The following is a 14,352-nucleotide window of genomic DNA, read 5'->3' on the forward strand; positions in this document are numbered from 1 at the left end:
GGTGTCCATCAATTGCTGCTAAAGCACTTGAGAACACGTGCATGTAAAGCAAAAAACTGATATAAATATCATGCAAAACATAAGCATTAAGATGGCATTTATAAGAATAATTTGTTGAAGGTTTTTAACAACATTGATTTGTCTCCTTTTCTGAAACAACTCAGTCTAAAAAACTACCATCAAAATGTTCATTGCAGACACCTAAAAAAGAATTGTAAAAAATTTTCAATTGCCTTCATATTTTGGGTCAGCCATCACATAATGATATGCTATAACCAGAATGAAAATGAAGACTCCAAGGAAATTCGCAAAGAAGCCCAGGTCTTGATCGTCAATCATCTGGAAAAAAACATTTCAAGCAAAAATAACAGAACAAATCAGCTTCAGAACATAATTTGCTTCTTATTCATACGCATATCCGGCAGCCAAAAGAACAGAAAGTGACCCAAAACAGAAACAAAAGCACTCATGAATGATATCTGAGGGAATATAAATTCTAATTGACTCTGTACTCTTGTTCTCTGTATCCTTAACCTAATGTCATTTTATTCAAAAGTTCAAAACAGAAACCATACAGGCATATAAAAAACAGAAGACGGCCTAATTAGAACATCGAGCCCACTTTTCTTAATTAACAAACCTAATTAAACAAGAAATTACTCACATAAAAACAGTATTACTAAGTATTAACTTAATCAAATAGTGACTACTTACAACCATTCTACACACTCGAATTCAACACATTTTCATAATGTAGTGATGCCAGCATATTGATTATTCAGATCAAAGCTTAAAAATAGGAAAATTATGGAATAAACTACAAAGTAAATCTCTTAAGAAGCAATTACGGATCAGTTCATGGACCATTAGGGAAAAGATTAAATCTTTCTTGAACTACAAGATCATAGAACTAAAAAATAGTCAGTGATTATGATTATCAAATAACGGAAATTACAATCTTAATTGTCTCCAAAATGTAACCTAAAAATAGGACAGAAAAAAAATAAAAAAATCTAGAAAATTGGGAAATGGAAAAATTGCATTAAAATTATGAGAAAAGAGCATGAAATTTGTTGCTAAATAAGAAAAAAGATGTAAAATTTAGGGTTCTTACGATGACAGTTGGTGAGTAATGAATAAGACGATCCCGAAGACTCCAAAGATGGTTAAAACTCGAAAGACTAGAACTACTAACACCCTAACAGCGTTTATACGGAAGTGTTCGAGAGCGGCCTCTAAAACGAGGTCGTTTTGTATGTTGCTCTGCAGATTTTTTTAATCACTAAAATAAAATTCCCGAAAAAAAAAAGTTACTGTGGCTGCTGGGATTCGAGCCCAGGTCTCCACGGCCACAACGTGGAATTCTTACCACTAAACTACAGCCACAATTGGATAAAATTATTACATAGAAATTCTGACAGACCTATATTTAGCAATTCCTTTAAAAAATTATCTGAATTATTCAAGAAAATACAAAAAAAAAGTTCTTACGGTCTCTATTGCATCCAATCAAACTCTTTTATTTTTATTTTTATTTTTGACTAAATATATTCTTATAACTAAAAATTGATCAATTATCATTAGTTAAAATATCATTTATCATTTATGTTTTTGTAGCATTAATGTGGAGGGTAAAAATATTATGTAATTATGTCATTATATCATATCATAATTTAATATAATATATTAATATAACACGTCATCATTTACTATTACACATTAATATTTCACGTCAATATCATTTAATATAAAATATAAAATAATATTTTAATAAATAACAATTAATCATAAGATCTCAGTTACTCCAAAATTTAAACTCAATTGTCATTTTTACCTCTTTTCGAGTTATTCCTTAACAAACCAACTATTGCAATTAACCTCTGTTCTACTCCCTTGCGTGTTGGAAAAAGAATCTCAACTTTTTCTTCTTTATGTTTTTGTTCATTAGTTTGGTGTTTTCCTAAATAGCTAATTTTCTGTTATTAATGGTTTATTTAAATCAACAAACAAAATGAAGATTTCTACACAATTGTACTAAGAGCCTATTCGGTCTGATTTTTTTTTAGCTTAAAAGCTATTATGAAGCTCTTATGAAAAATAATAGTTTTTAAAATTAAGCTAAAATTGTTTGATAAATTTTTTTTAATAAGTTTTTTTTTATAAGTTATAATTTTAGTTAAAATTATCATAAAAAGTATTTTTTTTAAAATGTAATATTGTAATTATTTTAACATATGAGAATATTTTAAAATAAAAATAAAAATAAAAATTCTCTTACATTAAAAAAAAAAGAAGAAAAAGCTCCTCATATGAGTTTTTCCTGAAGCTCTTTTTTTTAAATTTTATTATTTAAAAAAAAACTAATTTTTTTTAAGAGCTTTTCACAATTTTATGTTTGGCTTGACTTTTATTTTTAAAAGGTAGATAAACTGAAAAAATTCAGGTCAAACAAGCACTAATGCGTGTAGTTTGTATAACTTAAGCCAAATGTCAGTTTATGCACAATTTCCGGTTGGAGTCACTAGCCAGATGCAAGGACTGACTTTGACTTCCATTTTAGGGGTTGGGTGGATAGCTAATTAAGCTTCTTAGCTTGGCTCAACTTGTTTTGCTTAGGCTCAGCCCGTTGTTGAATCATGGTCAGGCTTCTAATTTAAACATGAGCTAGTATCCGGATCACTCTCTGGGGTTGCTGATTGCCCCTTAGTAGCTTTTGGTCGTCTGCATACTCTGCAAATATCTCCAATCCAAATCGAGAAACTGCAGCATCAAAGAACATACAGACTGATGCCATGGAAGTTAGTTCACATTATAACAAGGAACACACTTCAAAAACATTACTGAAAAATCAAAATCCACTGCAATCATCAAGTTGCCACACTCTATTAAACTCCTCGACTACCTATGTAGGGGTAATAACTAATAACAGAATGCAGAATCATCAACAAAGCAGTAGAAACAGACACAGTTCCAATAAAAATACAGAATCCCATGTGTCTCTTGGCTGGAAATATGATAGCAATCAGAAAGCAGACAAACCCGTGCTTCCCTTCCTTTGATTCCCTTTTCTGCATGTTCTAAATTAGCATATATCACAAACCCAAAGCCTTGGGTGTATTTAGTTATGCGATCTGCAACCACATTAGCTAAACCATAAGCAAATTTAAAACAGGCCATCTCCCTTCAGTCTAAGACCTTAGTACCATGATGTTAAACCTTAAAACCAATCCAGACAATTGGAATAACAGAATTTTTTATAAATTTTATTACTTTCTATTACCGAAGGAAGTTTGATTCTTTCTAATAAAACCATTTCAAGTCCATTTAGAGGAAGACAAGAAACTAATTACCATGAATAACATGATCAAATTTAGCAAACGCTTCACGAAGTTCTTGGTTTCTGGTTCTGTTGCTAAGCCGTGAAAAACCATCAAGAATGATCATTGCAAAGATCATTTTTGATGAACTATATTAGAATTTTAACTAGAACAAGAAGAAGAAGGAGGGTCGTTTAAGGTGGGGCTTGTTCAGCAACAAGAGATGCGGCAGAGGCAGTGGCAGCAGAGGACTGATCAAATAAGACGAATTTGTTGGCAAAAAATTGGCCTCAAAATTCCACTTTTCATAGCCATTTTCTCCTCCCTATAAGGCCCTGATCAAAAAGATTGGTGCTTCAATGTCCAAAAAGATAAAAATGAAAAACCCCTAAACCCTGGAGAGGTCTGAAACAGATAAAAACGACATCGCTCAATAGCCCATGGGGATGGGCGATGGTTGCCTTTCTAACTTACCGTGCAGTAAAAGTATTTAAGTTGTAATTTGGTTTGTTGGCTTCAGTGCTTCATTTCCCGCCCCCTGACAATCCCCAGAGTTTATAATTTAATCCTTAAATATCAGATTAAAGTGAAATACTTTTCGTTTTGAAACCTGGAAAAACAAAAACCCAATCAGCTCCCGTTTAGCGCCCATGGCTCCCAAAACTCGCAGCCAAAAAGACTACAATGGCGCCCAAAACGACAGCAAGGATGGCGGTTCATCTTACTTCCAGAAAACAGTAAACTTTCTTCTTTTTGTTTCCTGAAACAAAAACTCTCTCTCTCTTTCAAACGCACTCTTTTCTGAGTTTTAATTTCCGTTTATTTTTTATTTAAAAAAAATAAGGTTTCTTTGCACGATTGGTGGTTGGTGAAAGCTGACAAAGATTTTGAAGGGAAGAGATTAGCTGTTGCAGGGTCCACATCAAGAGAGTAAGCTCTCTCCTTCTGCCTTCAGGGTTTCTGAACTTGTAATGGGAGGGCTTTTCGTTTTATGTTTTTAAGTTGGGTGAAACAGGTTAGAAGCCGTTCGGTTGTTTACCTCAGCACCGATTGTGAAAAGATACGATGTTTTTACTCTGGAGACAGCTGATGGGATTTGTGTTTGCATCAAAGGTTTCATCAATAGACATCGTACCGAAGAAAATGGGTTTTCTTCTGAGGTATCAAAGGTTTTCCTTTCTTTCTCTGTTTTAAGTAAATGGGAGAATTTGGAATCTTTTATGTTATCATTTACAGTTCTTGACGGAACAAAAATGATGGTGCTTGCAAATAATTGCTATTGCCAAATGATTAATTTCATAGTGTTCCCTGATATAGGATTTAAGGTTATAGAAATTTGTCTTTTAATCTGAACAGGTCTTCACTCATTTCTCCTTTGGCTTTCCTCCTTACTGGGAAGAATATGCTAAAAAGTGTTTGGGGGAAAATGGTACCACTGACATTGAATTAGAAGTTGTCTGCAATTCTAGCAAGCCAGCGAGAGATTCAGGTTTATATACGTGCATCCTTGATCTGGTTGCGTAAGACTTAGTTTGTAGTTTCATACCCAACATTTTTAAAAGAATTCCAGTAATATCGGCTTATTTCTCTTTGTATATCTGTCTATTGGAATGGTAGATCCTAGCTTAATTTTGACTCCAATTGAGCATGTGGAGGTTGCTAGTCAAGATAAGCATGTTCAAATGAGCTGTTTTCAGACTGCATCAAAAGGTTCTGATGTGCTCAACCCTGCTGTTAACTTGTCAAGTAAGGTTGAAAAGAGATCAAACCTCAACATTGGAGTTGCAATTGATTGTTCACATAATTTATCTGAGCAAATTGCTGCTGCTGTTGATGCCTCAAATGCTTCCAATACACAGGACCCTGCAGCTAAGTTGTTAACATCTGTTGAAGAGAGAATAAATCATTCTCCATCGAACATAGAAACTGATAATGTAAATGTCAGGAAAAGGAAAAATAGAGTAAACATCAGCCCCTATATTTCTGGAAATAGAAGAACCAGAAGTCAGATTATAAAAGGCAGTCCAAATGAGAGCTCTGGGGTTGGATGTTCTATGACTCCAAAGGAAAGAGCTTCAGCGACAGAGCTTCAAGATGAGCAAAAACTAAGTAGGAGAATAACACGCAGCTTTCCCTCTATGTTAAGCCATGTCAATGAAAGATGCTCATCCGGGAAGGAGACTCGGAGAAAACTTGATTTTGAAAAAGTTGTAAGCTTTCTTGTTCTCTGTTTCTAGTTTAAGTGTTCCCCATGACTTATTGGCAGTAATATCATATTTCATACTTGCCTGGCTGTACTTGAGATGTAACCATTTCACTCTGCTACTTGGATATGGCATATGATAATCTGTTAATCACTTACAAAAACAGCCTGACACATCCTGCTTGCTTGATATTATCTCTGATGAAGACTGACCAGGTTGTATTCACATTTTGACGTGAATTCTGCCCCCTGGATAATGGTTTTTTGCCCCATTTTACTTTGCTATTCTGTTGTTATTTTCCTCCACTATATTTGTGTATGAGTGTTTTCCATTCCTTGAATTTTTTTACTGTGTCTATTTCTACTTAGGCAAGTCCTGTATCCCGAGAAAGAAAAGGGGAGCAATCTGTTATCTCTCCTGAGTCTCTGAGTCTCAAATGTTCAAGATCAGGTGAGTTTACCATCTAAGTTTTAAAAATTATCTTACCCATTGGTCCAAAACAGTCTTTGTGCTCCTCTTCAAACCCCCCCCCCCCCCCCTCCCTCGATGCTGTTCCTTTATAATTTGTAATTAAATATCCTTTTGAATTTAGATTTGTGTTGTCACTTGTCAACTAAATACTTTTTTTTTTTGAAAATCAGTCAACTAAATACTGATCAGCTAAAGAATCCATTTTCAGCGAATTTTGCTCACAACTGGAAAATGCACTTTACTAATCTTATTGTAATCATTTTTAGGACCTAAGCGAATGACACCAGTAATAATCTTTCTTCTCTGCTTTAATGGTAGAATTTTTGTCATTTGAACTTAATTTTACCAAATAATATTCTTAAAGTGAAGGTTCCTCTGATGGGGAAATATATAACTGACATTATTCTATGGGGCCTGAATATCATTGCATAAATTATCATTTTCATTAGATATGTGCTCACTCAACTCTTTAACTTATTTCTATATGATGCAGGTAGACTCCTCTTACCTCGATTGGAATTTTGGCGCAACCAAATTGCGGTTTATGATCAGGTTTGTAGTTTCATTTTGGCTTATATGTTGCTTGTCTTGAATTTTAATCCCCCACGTCCAGTTTGAGAAATTACTCTCTCCTTTCCACACCAGTCTCTCTCGTTGGTCATATTTTAAGGAAGACTAACTTTTGTGTCTCTACCTCAAATATTTAGACTCGTAAAATCACAGGAATTAGGGAAGAGGCGGATGTCGTGAAACCATCAGGTTTGTATTTTAAAACATGATTAGTTTTCCATGGCTTCTAGAAGAAAATAAATTCTTATAGGTTGGTTTATCTGTACTGTTTCAAATAATGTTAACTTATATCGAAAAGTTCATTCAAGTTTGGTCATAGTTAAGTAACTTTAGTTATATCCAATCCCTATTCCCTTCCATTTGGAAATGGCAGCATTGATCAACACAGGTATTAAGTTTGTTTCCTATAAGTGTTCCATCCCTGCCATTTGCAGTTAGCAGTGGTCTCGTTTCTCTAACATTTGGCTCAGAAAACAGTTTTTTTTTAAAGAATATATGTTTCTTGCCACTTATAGCAGTACACTTTCAGTATATTGCATCTTATTTTGGTACATTCAGGTAGTTATACTGGGTTATTTGAATGGATATGCATGTTGCTGATTATTCTGGTTTCCACTTTGTAATTAGGGAGTAGATCTGAGCCTCAGAAAAGGCAAAAGCGTCTGTCAAGAGTTTCATAAAGAGATTTGGCCTTTACAGTGGAATTACAACGCTTAAGAAGGTAGGCGATAATGGCATGTTAGGTGCTAAAAATTGTGACTCGTGCATACCTGGTTTCTATACCCCCTCTCCTGCCTTTAGAAGTAAAGGCAGATATTGTTAGTTGTGGCAGGTTTTATGAATTAATACAATAAGACTACACTTTCCATGTTCGTAACTAGCCATCAATAATATGACAGAATGCTGCATATAGTATATGAATAATATAATTACCTTGTTTATCATTGTAAAATGGTGAACTATTTTGTGGGATGCAGGTGGAACTTGCAACACGGAGTGCCGGTAATAGATCATCATTTTTGGTCCCATATCTCCATGGTTATCTGCTCAGCAGTGGGTAGCTTAAATGGTTTGGTTTTTCCCTTGGTCACCACATATCTATCATTTCTGGTTAAGCTGTGCTGTAGTGACCATGTTACTTTTGCTGGTCTCCGAAATGGGATCATTACACAGCCGGCCGTCACTTGTAAAGTTTGTTCTCTTATCCCTTATTCCAAATCTTCTCAGACAATCAGCAGTATATCCTTGTTATCTCGTTCATATGCTGTAAACATGAATTTGACTAGTGATTGTAAATGATTGGTATGGTAAATAGGAATCAGGCAATTGTTTTTGCAGATAGTACTGTTTATTACGTGGGAAATAGGTTGGAACCCCCACCCGCTATTTTATTACCACTATTTGTCTCTGTTTAATGGGCAAAAAGCCATTTAAAAAGGCTAGAGCTCGGGCACAACGCAGGTCTAAAGGTACTTCCCCTTGGATTTAATATGAATCATTGAAGCAAAATCTTGTTCCAGCAATGACCTATTTGAGACGCTGCTTAACATAACATTCTTGAAGGAGAAGAAAGACTCACCCCTAAGGAAAAATTCTCAAGTACCATTTACAAAGGAGATCACACAACATGAAAAGTAGTAGCATCAAGAAATGAATTCCGTTGATCAGATGATCCATTTATACACAGCACTGGAAGTATTTCTCGGTAACAGGATGGCAGTCATAAGCAGAAAAACTTTCACATTAAGCAGAGATCTGAATAAAAACAAGGGCATTTAAAGAGCACACAATACATATTCATTCCCGGCCAAAAGATTAGCTTTAGCTCCCATTCAATCAGTTAGATATTGTTCAAGTTTAAAAGGCATCAGCATGTGGTGCAGACAAAATTTAAGCCATAACAAACTGAAGAGGCATTGCAGATGTCTTTATAAGATTTGGTCATGCAAAAGACAACTAAGTTGCCTCCAAGATAGAGAGTCTCCCGATTTAACTGGATTCAAGGCTGACCTTGCATGCTACTTTCTAATTCCATTCTTCCACTTGTGTTGTCAGTGGCTAAAGTAGCACATATATCAACCGATCTCAGTTAATAACTTTTCAAGGGCCTCAGTTGCAAGAGGTATATACAAACAATCCTGGCCATCAGAATTCCTTCGGGTCTTGACTAGCTCATGATCTTTGAACTCAGTCAAGTGGGCATTCAGTGTAACCTGGCTACTGACAAGGAAACGCTCTCGAGAGACTGAGTACAAATTATCAATTGCCATCCCTAAAAGGTTAAAGGATATGATTGAGTATATTAAGAACTAAAATAATGAAAATGATACGCCAGATCCCAAACAACTAACTACTTACCTTCATCATCAGGATGAGACAGTTGATATTCTGCAAGAATCCTGAACACACTCTGAGCATTAGGTGTCAAACTCTGTAAAACTATTGCGGCTGTTTTGGCACTCTGGTTACTACTGCCATGTGCAAGAATCATAGGAAAGAAGAGCCCCTCAACCTTGTATGGTGCAAATGTAGGAACATGATACCAGTACCAGTTAAATTGTGCATGAACCATCTTCTTGTCCCACACTAACATCAAAGCCAAGTGGAAGTTATCAGGATCAATGACATGGAAAAATCTTTAATAGTCTACAATGCTAAGTGTCTGCATTTCTAAAGAGAAGGGAATTTATTACATTTATCGAAAACCCACATAAGAGTATTACTGAAGACCCCTAACCTCCCAACAGAGGCCTAAAAATGATATTCTAAAGATTACAGTGCAAGGGGGAACTAAAACTATGTTTTCCATTTCTACCTTAGCCACCTGCACTATCAAGATAACTAATAAGAATTGATATCAACATTTAAAACAGATAAGTAAGCAAGCTAACCTATCTATTGATTGACAATAGAAACAAGAGTTTACTTACAAAGAGCTGCATTCACATGGTCAATAGAGGCAACAACACGAACATTAGAACAAGAAGCAAGTTGTGCGAGATATTGTTGAGTTTCAGAATCTCTTAACCCAGGCCCATCAATATTGTGAATGACAATGCATATAAAACTATCACACTCCATCACTGATCCATCTAAAAAGGCTAAAAGATCATCCATAGATAGAGAACTAAATGGCTGTTGAACCTTAGGCAAGTTCCCGGATGAGTTCCTTCGTTTTGATTTCAATTGTTCCCATAAAATCTCAGCCAAGCCTATTACAACCTACATTCAAAACATTGAGTTCTTAATGAAATGAGAGCTCAATAAACATTTATGGAGAAAAAAACATTTGAACATAAAAAATGTGCAAACTGATAGATGAAAATATAGTTTGAGTACCTAATTGCAAATTTATTCTTCAAGTACCAAATTGATAATTTCACTATATTTTGAATACCAAATGTGTTTTTAACACTTAAACTAATAAAGCAGCCTTGGAATATTATCTAATAAAATTGCACCTGTTTAATATTAACTGATTGAAGGTAGCCATTGATTACAACAACAGAATACTCTGTCAAAGCTGTAGAAGCAAAATCTTCAAGCAACGCTTTTTTTGATCCAAACCCATACATTAGAAGGCCAAAACCACACCTGGAAATTTATTAAAAAACACAATAAGCAGTGGAACATTAAGCCATTACTTAATTTCAAGGTATCATCTTGGAATAAAATAAAATAACTTTAAACTACCTTAGCTCAAAAATCCATTTTGGGTATAAGCATTTGTAACTTTTTATTAGAGCTGTAATGTCTTTTTGATGCTTTGGTTCAATATTAGCTGCAGCTGCTCTGAGTTCCTGCAATTTTAAAATAACCAACAATAAATGAAAGCTCAAGGTGAGGAGATGGGAGTAATGGGAATTTCAAGGCAAGTACCTGTTCATCAACTACATTGATATCAGAGAGTTTATGGGCAGATTTTTTTCCAGAACTACCTAGTTCTTTAGCCAAGAAATAGTTTCTTGAGAATCCAAATTCCTCTTCATCTACCTCGTTAAAATCCATGTCTTCCAATCTGTTTAAACTGTAAAAATTGCAAAGCTGAGCCAAATTGGGTGTGAATTGTTACACCAAAAAAAGAACAAAAAATTCACTAAACCCAAGAAAAATTTCTTTTTCCTAATAGGAAAAGGCTTTCTACTCACCCCCACCAGAAACAATTCCTAGTGAATCCCCCTTGTTGTTTTGTTTTTGATGATTTAATAAACAATAATCACAATGGCGTAAACCAGAGCATAAAGAAGGTTTGTACAAGGAAATGCAAGGGTGAGAGTTTAGGTGTCTTTGTGTGAAGATGTATATGAGCATATTGAAGCTTACTAGCTTAGTGCATTTTTAAATTGAATATTTATGGTAGGATCTCCCCAACATAAAGAACTCGCATATCCTCATGCGAGTGGTTAACTTATATGACTATATTCCACAAAGTGCTTTGAAAAGCAGAAGTCAAACACATCTAAAATAAACAATATGGGAATGGATTGGGGAACAACATGGCTGCCCTTAAACTAGCAAATATGTCAAGAACACGTAAAGACAATATTAAACCAGATACTTGCATACTTAATCACCTGCCTGATATGTTCATTTGAAAAAATACAGCATATGTAAAAACAAAACCTACGGCCTATAAATAAACAAAGAACTCAACAAAATAAACTTAAACACACAAGTAGTTGGCTTACATGAATATCAGTTTATATGACAAAAAAATAGACAGCTTCAAATAATTACACAGAACAATATCCAAAACAAGCCAAAAATTCCATATGTCATATAAATAAAGTTCATGATGCCAAAGAAGAAGCATACCTTAACTGCAAAGAACACAGACTGATGGCAATGTCAAGATCAATTGACAATAAGACTAATCTTTTAACTGCTTAGTTTGTTCAATAGAGTGGGAAGAAATGTGGTTTCTATATGACTGGAGCAAAAAAACCTGCTTAGCAATGAAATTTAGATATTAGCTTCTAGAATACATCAACTATTATTTTTCCACACATGCTTAATGTTATACAAACAAAATTACCTAAATTTTCTGAATGATGAGCATCATTAACTCCATATCTGTCTCCACTGCCGGTACCTTTATCGCTCAAGTGCCCAATATCGCCTGCGATAATAAGAAATAATATTAGTACCCAACTGAATTATCCATTGCGGACATCAAATCCCACGAAAGGAATCATTCTTCTTTTTTTTTTTTTGCATGCATTTCATGAGTAAGATAATTATACATTTTGTTTACTTAATCTAAGCAATTTCAGATGAGTTAGGCCAAAGACAAGACAGTGAATAGTGCCTCACAAGCCTTCTGAGACGTGATGATAAATTCTTAAAATGAGCATCTTAAACAACATGATAAAAGACCAAAGACGCTGACAATCAAAAGTAGGGAAAGATTGGCTACGGACTGAAACGAAGGCATCCCTCCCATACGAAAGGGATCAAACAAACTATTACTAACCGATTCACGGTTTATGAATAATCTCTGGCCTTTGACTGGGAGGAGGTAGTGGTTGGTGGAGGTGCGACGCTGAGAAAGCTACTGTGATGAGATGGTGCCTTCAGCTGCGAGGCGGGGGTTCGCCTGAGAACCAGCCGCAGCGAACGGGAGAAAGAGGGAAACGGAAGAGCGGAAGAAAAAGGGGAGAGGCGGGAAATGGAAGCGGGAAGGAAAAGAGGGCAAAGGAGAATGAAAGAAAGGTTAGGGAAAAGTGACAGCTGATCTGGAAAGGACAAGTGGAAAAAACGGGGCGGCTTGGTGGAGCGAAAGGGTAAAAGATGGACGGAGAAAAATAAAATAATGGCATAATATTTAAATAAAATTTTAAATTATTTAAAAATATTTAAATAAATTTTTATTTTTTATTATATTTAATTAAATCTCATATTTTTATTTTAAATAAATAAACTTTTATGACTAATGATTTATCAATTTTCATATGACATTAATATGATATTAATGTAAAAGATAAAAAAGTCACATAATTAAGTTATTATACCAAATTAGCATCATATACTATTATCAATTATAATATATTAACATATCACATCATAATCAATTATAATATTTTAATATATCACGTTAGTGTCATGAGATATAAAATAATAAATAATATTTTAATTAAATTAATCATTATTAATAAGATTTTATTTGACTTAAAATAAAAAGTATAAGGATTTATTGAATGCAATAAAAATATAAGAACTCATTTGAATTTTCTTAAATAATTTAGTAACTTTTTTGTATATTATGCCTAAAATAAATATACAACAATCTTACTTAAATATATTTTAGTATTTGTTAAAATTAAAAAAAATAAAATATTAAAGAAATAAAAAAGTTTTTTTAATTTTTAATATTATTGAAACTTAAGAAATAACCATTATATATTAATTTAATTCGATCACATAAAAATTTACCAATGATAAATGTTGTAAATTAATTTTAGTATTCGTATTCATTATAAAAAATCATAATTGTTTTAATTTACTATTAATTAATCAAAATATTTATTATAATCATATAATAAATTATGTAATATATTTTAATAGGATAAACCGGTCAACCAACAAGTATTAATTAATTAAATGCATTTTCTTTAAAATGAAATTTTTAGGATTAAAACTTAAGATTTTAAATCAATGGATTCTATAAGACGAGAATCTAAGATCACTTGTACTCGTTAGGAATAATGTTTGAAAAAACATATGAACTATTTAAGAATATTCAAATAAGATTTTATTCTTTTATTACGTACAATCAAACCATTAATTTTTATTTTTGTCAAAGAAACTCTTATAAAAAATAGTTGACTAATTACTATTAATCAAATTGAGCAAAAAAATTACAAAAACAGATGTTATTTGTCATTTTATATTCATATAATGCTTGATATAAAGAGTAAAAATGTCATATTGCTATGTTATCATACTACATCAATATGTCATGTCATCATTAATTATGATACATCAACATCACATGACTTAAAATAATAAATGGTATTATGGTTAACAATAATTAGTAAACCATTAGTTATAAATACTTAATTGGGTTAAAATAAAAATATAATCACTTGATTAAATGTAATAAAAAATAGTTTATTTAAATTTTCTTAAATCATTTAGAAGCTTTTTTTTATATATTTAATGAAAAGGGAATTCAAACCCTACTCTTTTTTATAGAGATCATGCATCAACCAATGAACCAAATACTCAAGTACTTGAATCATTTATAAGCTTTTATAAGAAATATGTATTTATTTTATGAGAAAATTAAACTTCCTTATAACATGATTTAAGATATATTTTATTTATTTACAAATGCAGCTCATGAAGTACAAAAAATTTGAGAAGGTAAAAATATTATTATTTTATGACTTTTGCCAATTTTGCAAGAAGAACGTAAGTTTAAATTTTTATTGAGACTAGACACAAGAAGCTAAGAATTAACAATAATTGTGTTGACAACATGACTAAAAGGATGTCCAAATCGTTGATGCTATACATCAGCAGAAACACGTTCATCAACTAGAGCTGTAGGAGAGATTTTATGGAGCCAAGTGAGTATGGAGGTGATAATGACCTTTTTAAGATTGCCTTGAAAAAGAAGCATCCCCAAGTAATCCTTGACAAAACAACGGAGTCATGAAACTTAAAATAAACATTGTTATCGAAACAAAATTTTGACACACTCAAAATATTGGAATGAATGTTAAGACAGTGGAGAATTTTAGATAAAACAAGAGGTTGGTGTGAGGAATGAAGAATGGAGGAACCAA

General features: G+C 33.1%; 3 protein-coding genes and 1 non-coding gene across 8 annotated transcripts; 1 reads left to right on the top strand and 3 right to left on the bottom strand.

The window, feature by feature from the left end:
• Positions 1–80: 80 nt before the first annotated feature.
• LOC108661847 (dolichyl-diphosphooligosaccharide--protein glycosyltransferase subunit 4A) lies at positions 81–1,178 on the bottom strand. Its single transcript, XM_018120510.2, has 2 exons — positions 1,115–1,178; positions 81–339 (listed from the first exon to the last, which is right to left on the bottom strand). Exon 2 carries the CDS (start codon positions 337–339, stop codon positions 226–228), a length of 114 nt encoding a protein of 37 aa, XP_017975999.2. The 5' UTR covers positions 1,115–1,178; the 3' UTR covers positions 81–225.
• A 136-nt stretch (positions 1,179–1,314) lies between these two features.
• On the bottom strand, positions 1,315–1,386 carry TRNAH-GUG (transfer RNA histidin (anticodon GUG)). The gene has a single exon. It is a non-coding gene; the product is annotated as a tRNA-His (tRNA).
• Positions 1,387–3,698: 2,312 nt separating this feature from the next.
• LOC18597787 (dentin sialophosphoprotein-like protein) lies at positions 3,699–7,899 on the top strand. Of its 2 annotated transcripts, XM_007027001.3 has the most exons (10): positions 3,703–4,054; positions 4,162–4,247; positions 4,333–4,477; positions 4,674–4,806; positions 4,935–5,527; positions 5,890–5,971; positions 6,486–6,544; positions 6,700–6,751; positions 7,190–7,283; positions 7,540–7,899. In XM_007027001.3, exons 1-9 carry the CDS (start codon positions 3,968–3,970, stop codon positions 7,240–7,242), a joined length of 1,290 nt encoding a protein of 429 aa, XP_007027063.3. In that variant the 5' UTR covers positions 3,703–3,967; the 3' UTR covers positions 7,243–7,283; positions 7,540–7,899. The 2 variants fall into 2 exon arrangements, with proteins under 2 accessions (XP_088662274.1, XP_007027063.3); XM_088806148.1 differs by lacking the exon at positions 6,700–6,751 and having other exon boundaries at positions 3,699–4,054.
• A 298-nt stretch (positions 7,900–8,197) lies between these two features.
• Positions 8,198–12,330, bottom strand: ORC2 (origin recognition complex second largest subunit 2). 4 transcript variants are annotated; one of them, XM_088806131.1, is made up of 9 exons: positions 12,036–12,329; positions 11,598–11,681; positions 11,378–11,492; positions 10,442–10,589; positions 10,256–10,362; positions 10,024–10,156; positions 9,493–9,784; positions 8,921–9,148; positions 8,198–8,834 (listed from the first exon to the last, which is right to left on the bottom strand). In XM_088806131.1, exons 4-9 carry the CDS (start codon positions 10,568–10,570, stop codon positions 8,638–8,640), a joined length of 1,086 nt encoding a protein of 361 aa, XP_088662257.1. In that variant the 5' UTR covers positions 10,571–10,589; positions 11,378–11,492; positions 11,598–11,681; positions 12,036–12,329; the 3' UTR covers positions 8,198–8,637. The 4 variants fall into 4 exon arrangements, with proteins under 4 accessions (XP_088662257.1, XP_007027066.3, XP_088662256.1 ...); XM_007027004.3 differs by having other exon boundaries at positions 11,378–11,507; XM_088806130.1 differs by having other exon boundaries at positions 11,378–11,510.
• Positions 12,331–14,352: the final 2,022 nt, after the last annotated feature.

Source organism: Theobroma cacao, chromosome 5 (assembly GCF_053813885.1).
Source record: "Theobroma cacao isolate CCN51 chromosome 5, ASM5381388v1, whole genome shotgun sequence".
NCBI classification, from domain to species: domain Eukaryota; kingdom Viridiplantae; phylum Streptophyta; class Magnoliopsida; order Malvales; family Malvaceae; genus Theobroma; species Theobroma cacao.

Coding starts and splice junctions, on each gene's coding strand:
- ORC2 (XM_018121961.2), bottom strand. CDS start 10,570: ATGGATTTTAACGAGGTAGATGAAGAGGAATTTGGATTCTCAAGAAAC. Junction 9,785..10,023: donor AATCAGTTAATATTAAACAG/GTGCAATTTTAT, acceptor TTTTGAATGTAG/GTTGTAATAGGCTTGGCTGA. Junction 8,835..8,920: donor GTCTCATCCTGATGATGAAG/GTAAGTAGTTAG, acceptor TTAACCTTTTAG/GGATGGCAATTGATAATTTG.
- LOC18597787 (XM_007027001.3), top strand. CDS start 3,968: ATGGCTCCCAAAACTCGCAGCCAAAAAGACTACAATGGCGCCCAAAAC. Junction 4,807..4,934: donor CAAGCCAGCGAGAGATTCAG/GTTTATATACGT, acceptor TTGGAATGGTAG/ATCCTAGCTTAATTTTGACT. Junction 5,972..6,485: donor TCTCAAATGTTCAAGATCAG/GTGAGTTTACCA, acceptor TATATGATGCAG/GTAGACTCCTCTTACCTCGA.
- LOC108661847 (XM_018120510.2), bottom strand. CDS start 339: ATGATTGACGATCAAGACCTGGGCTTCTTTGCGAATTTCCTTGGAGTC.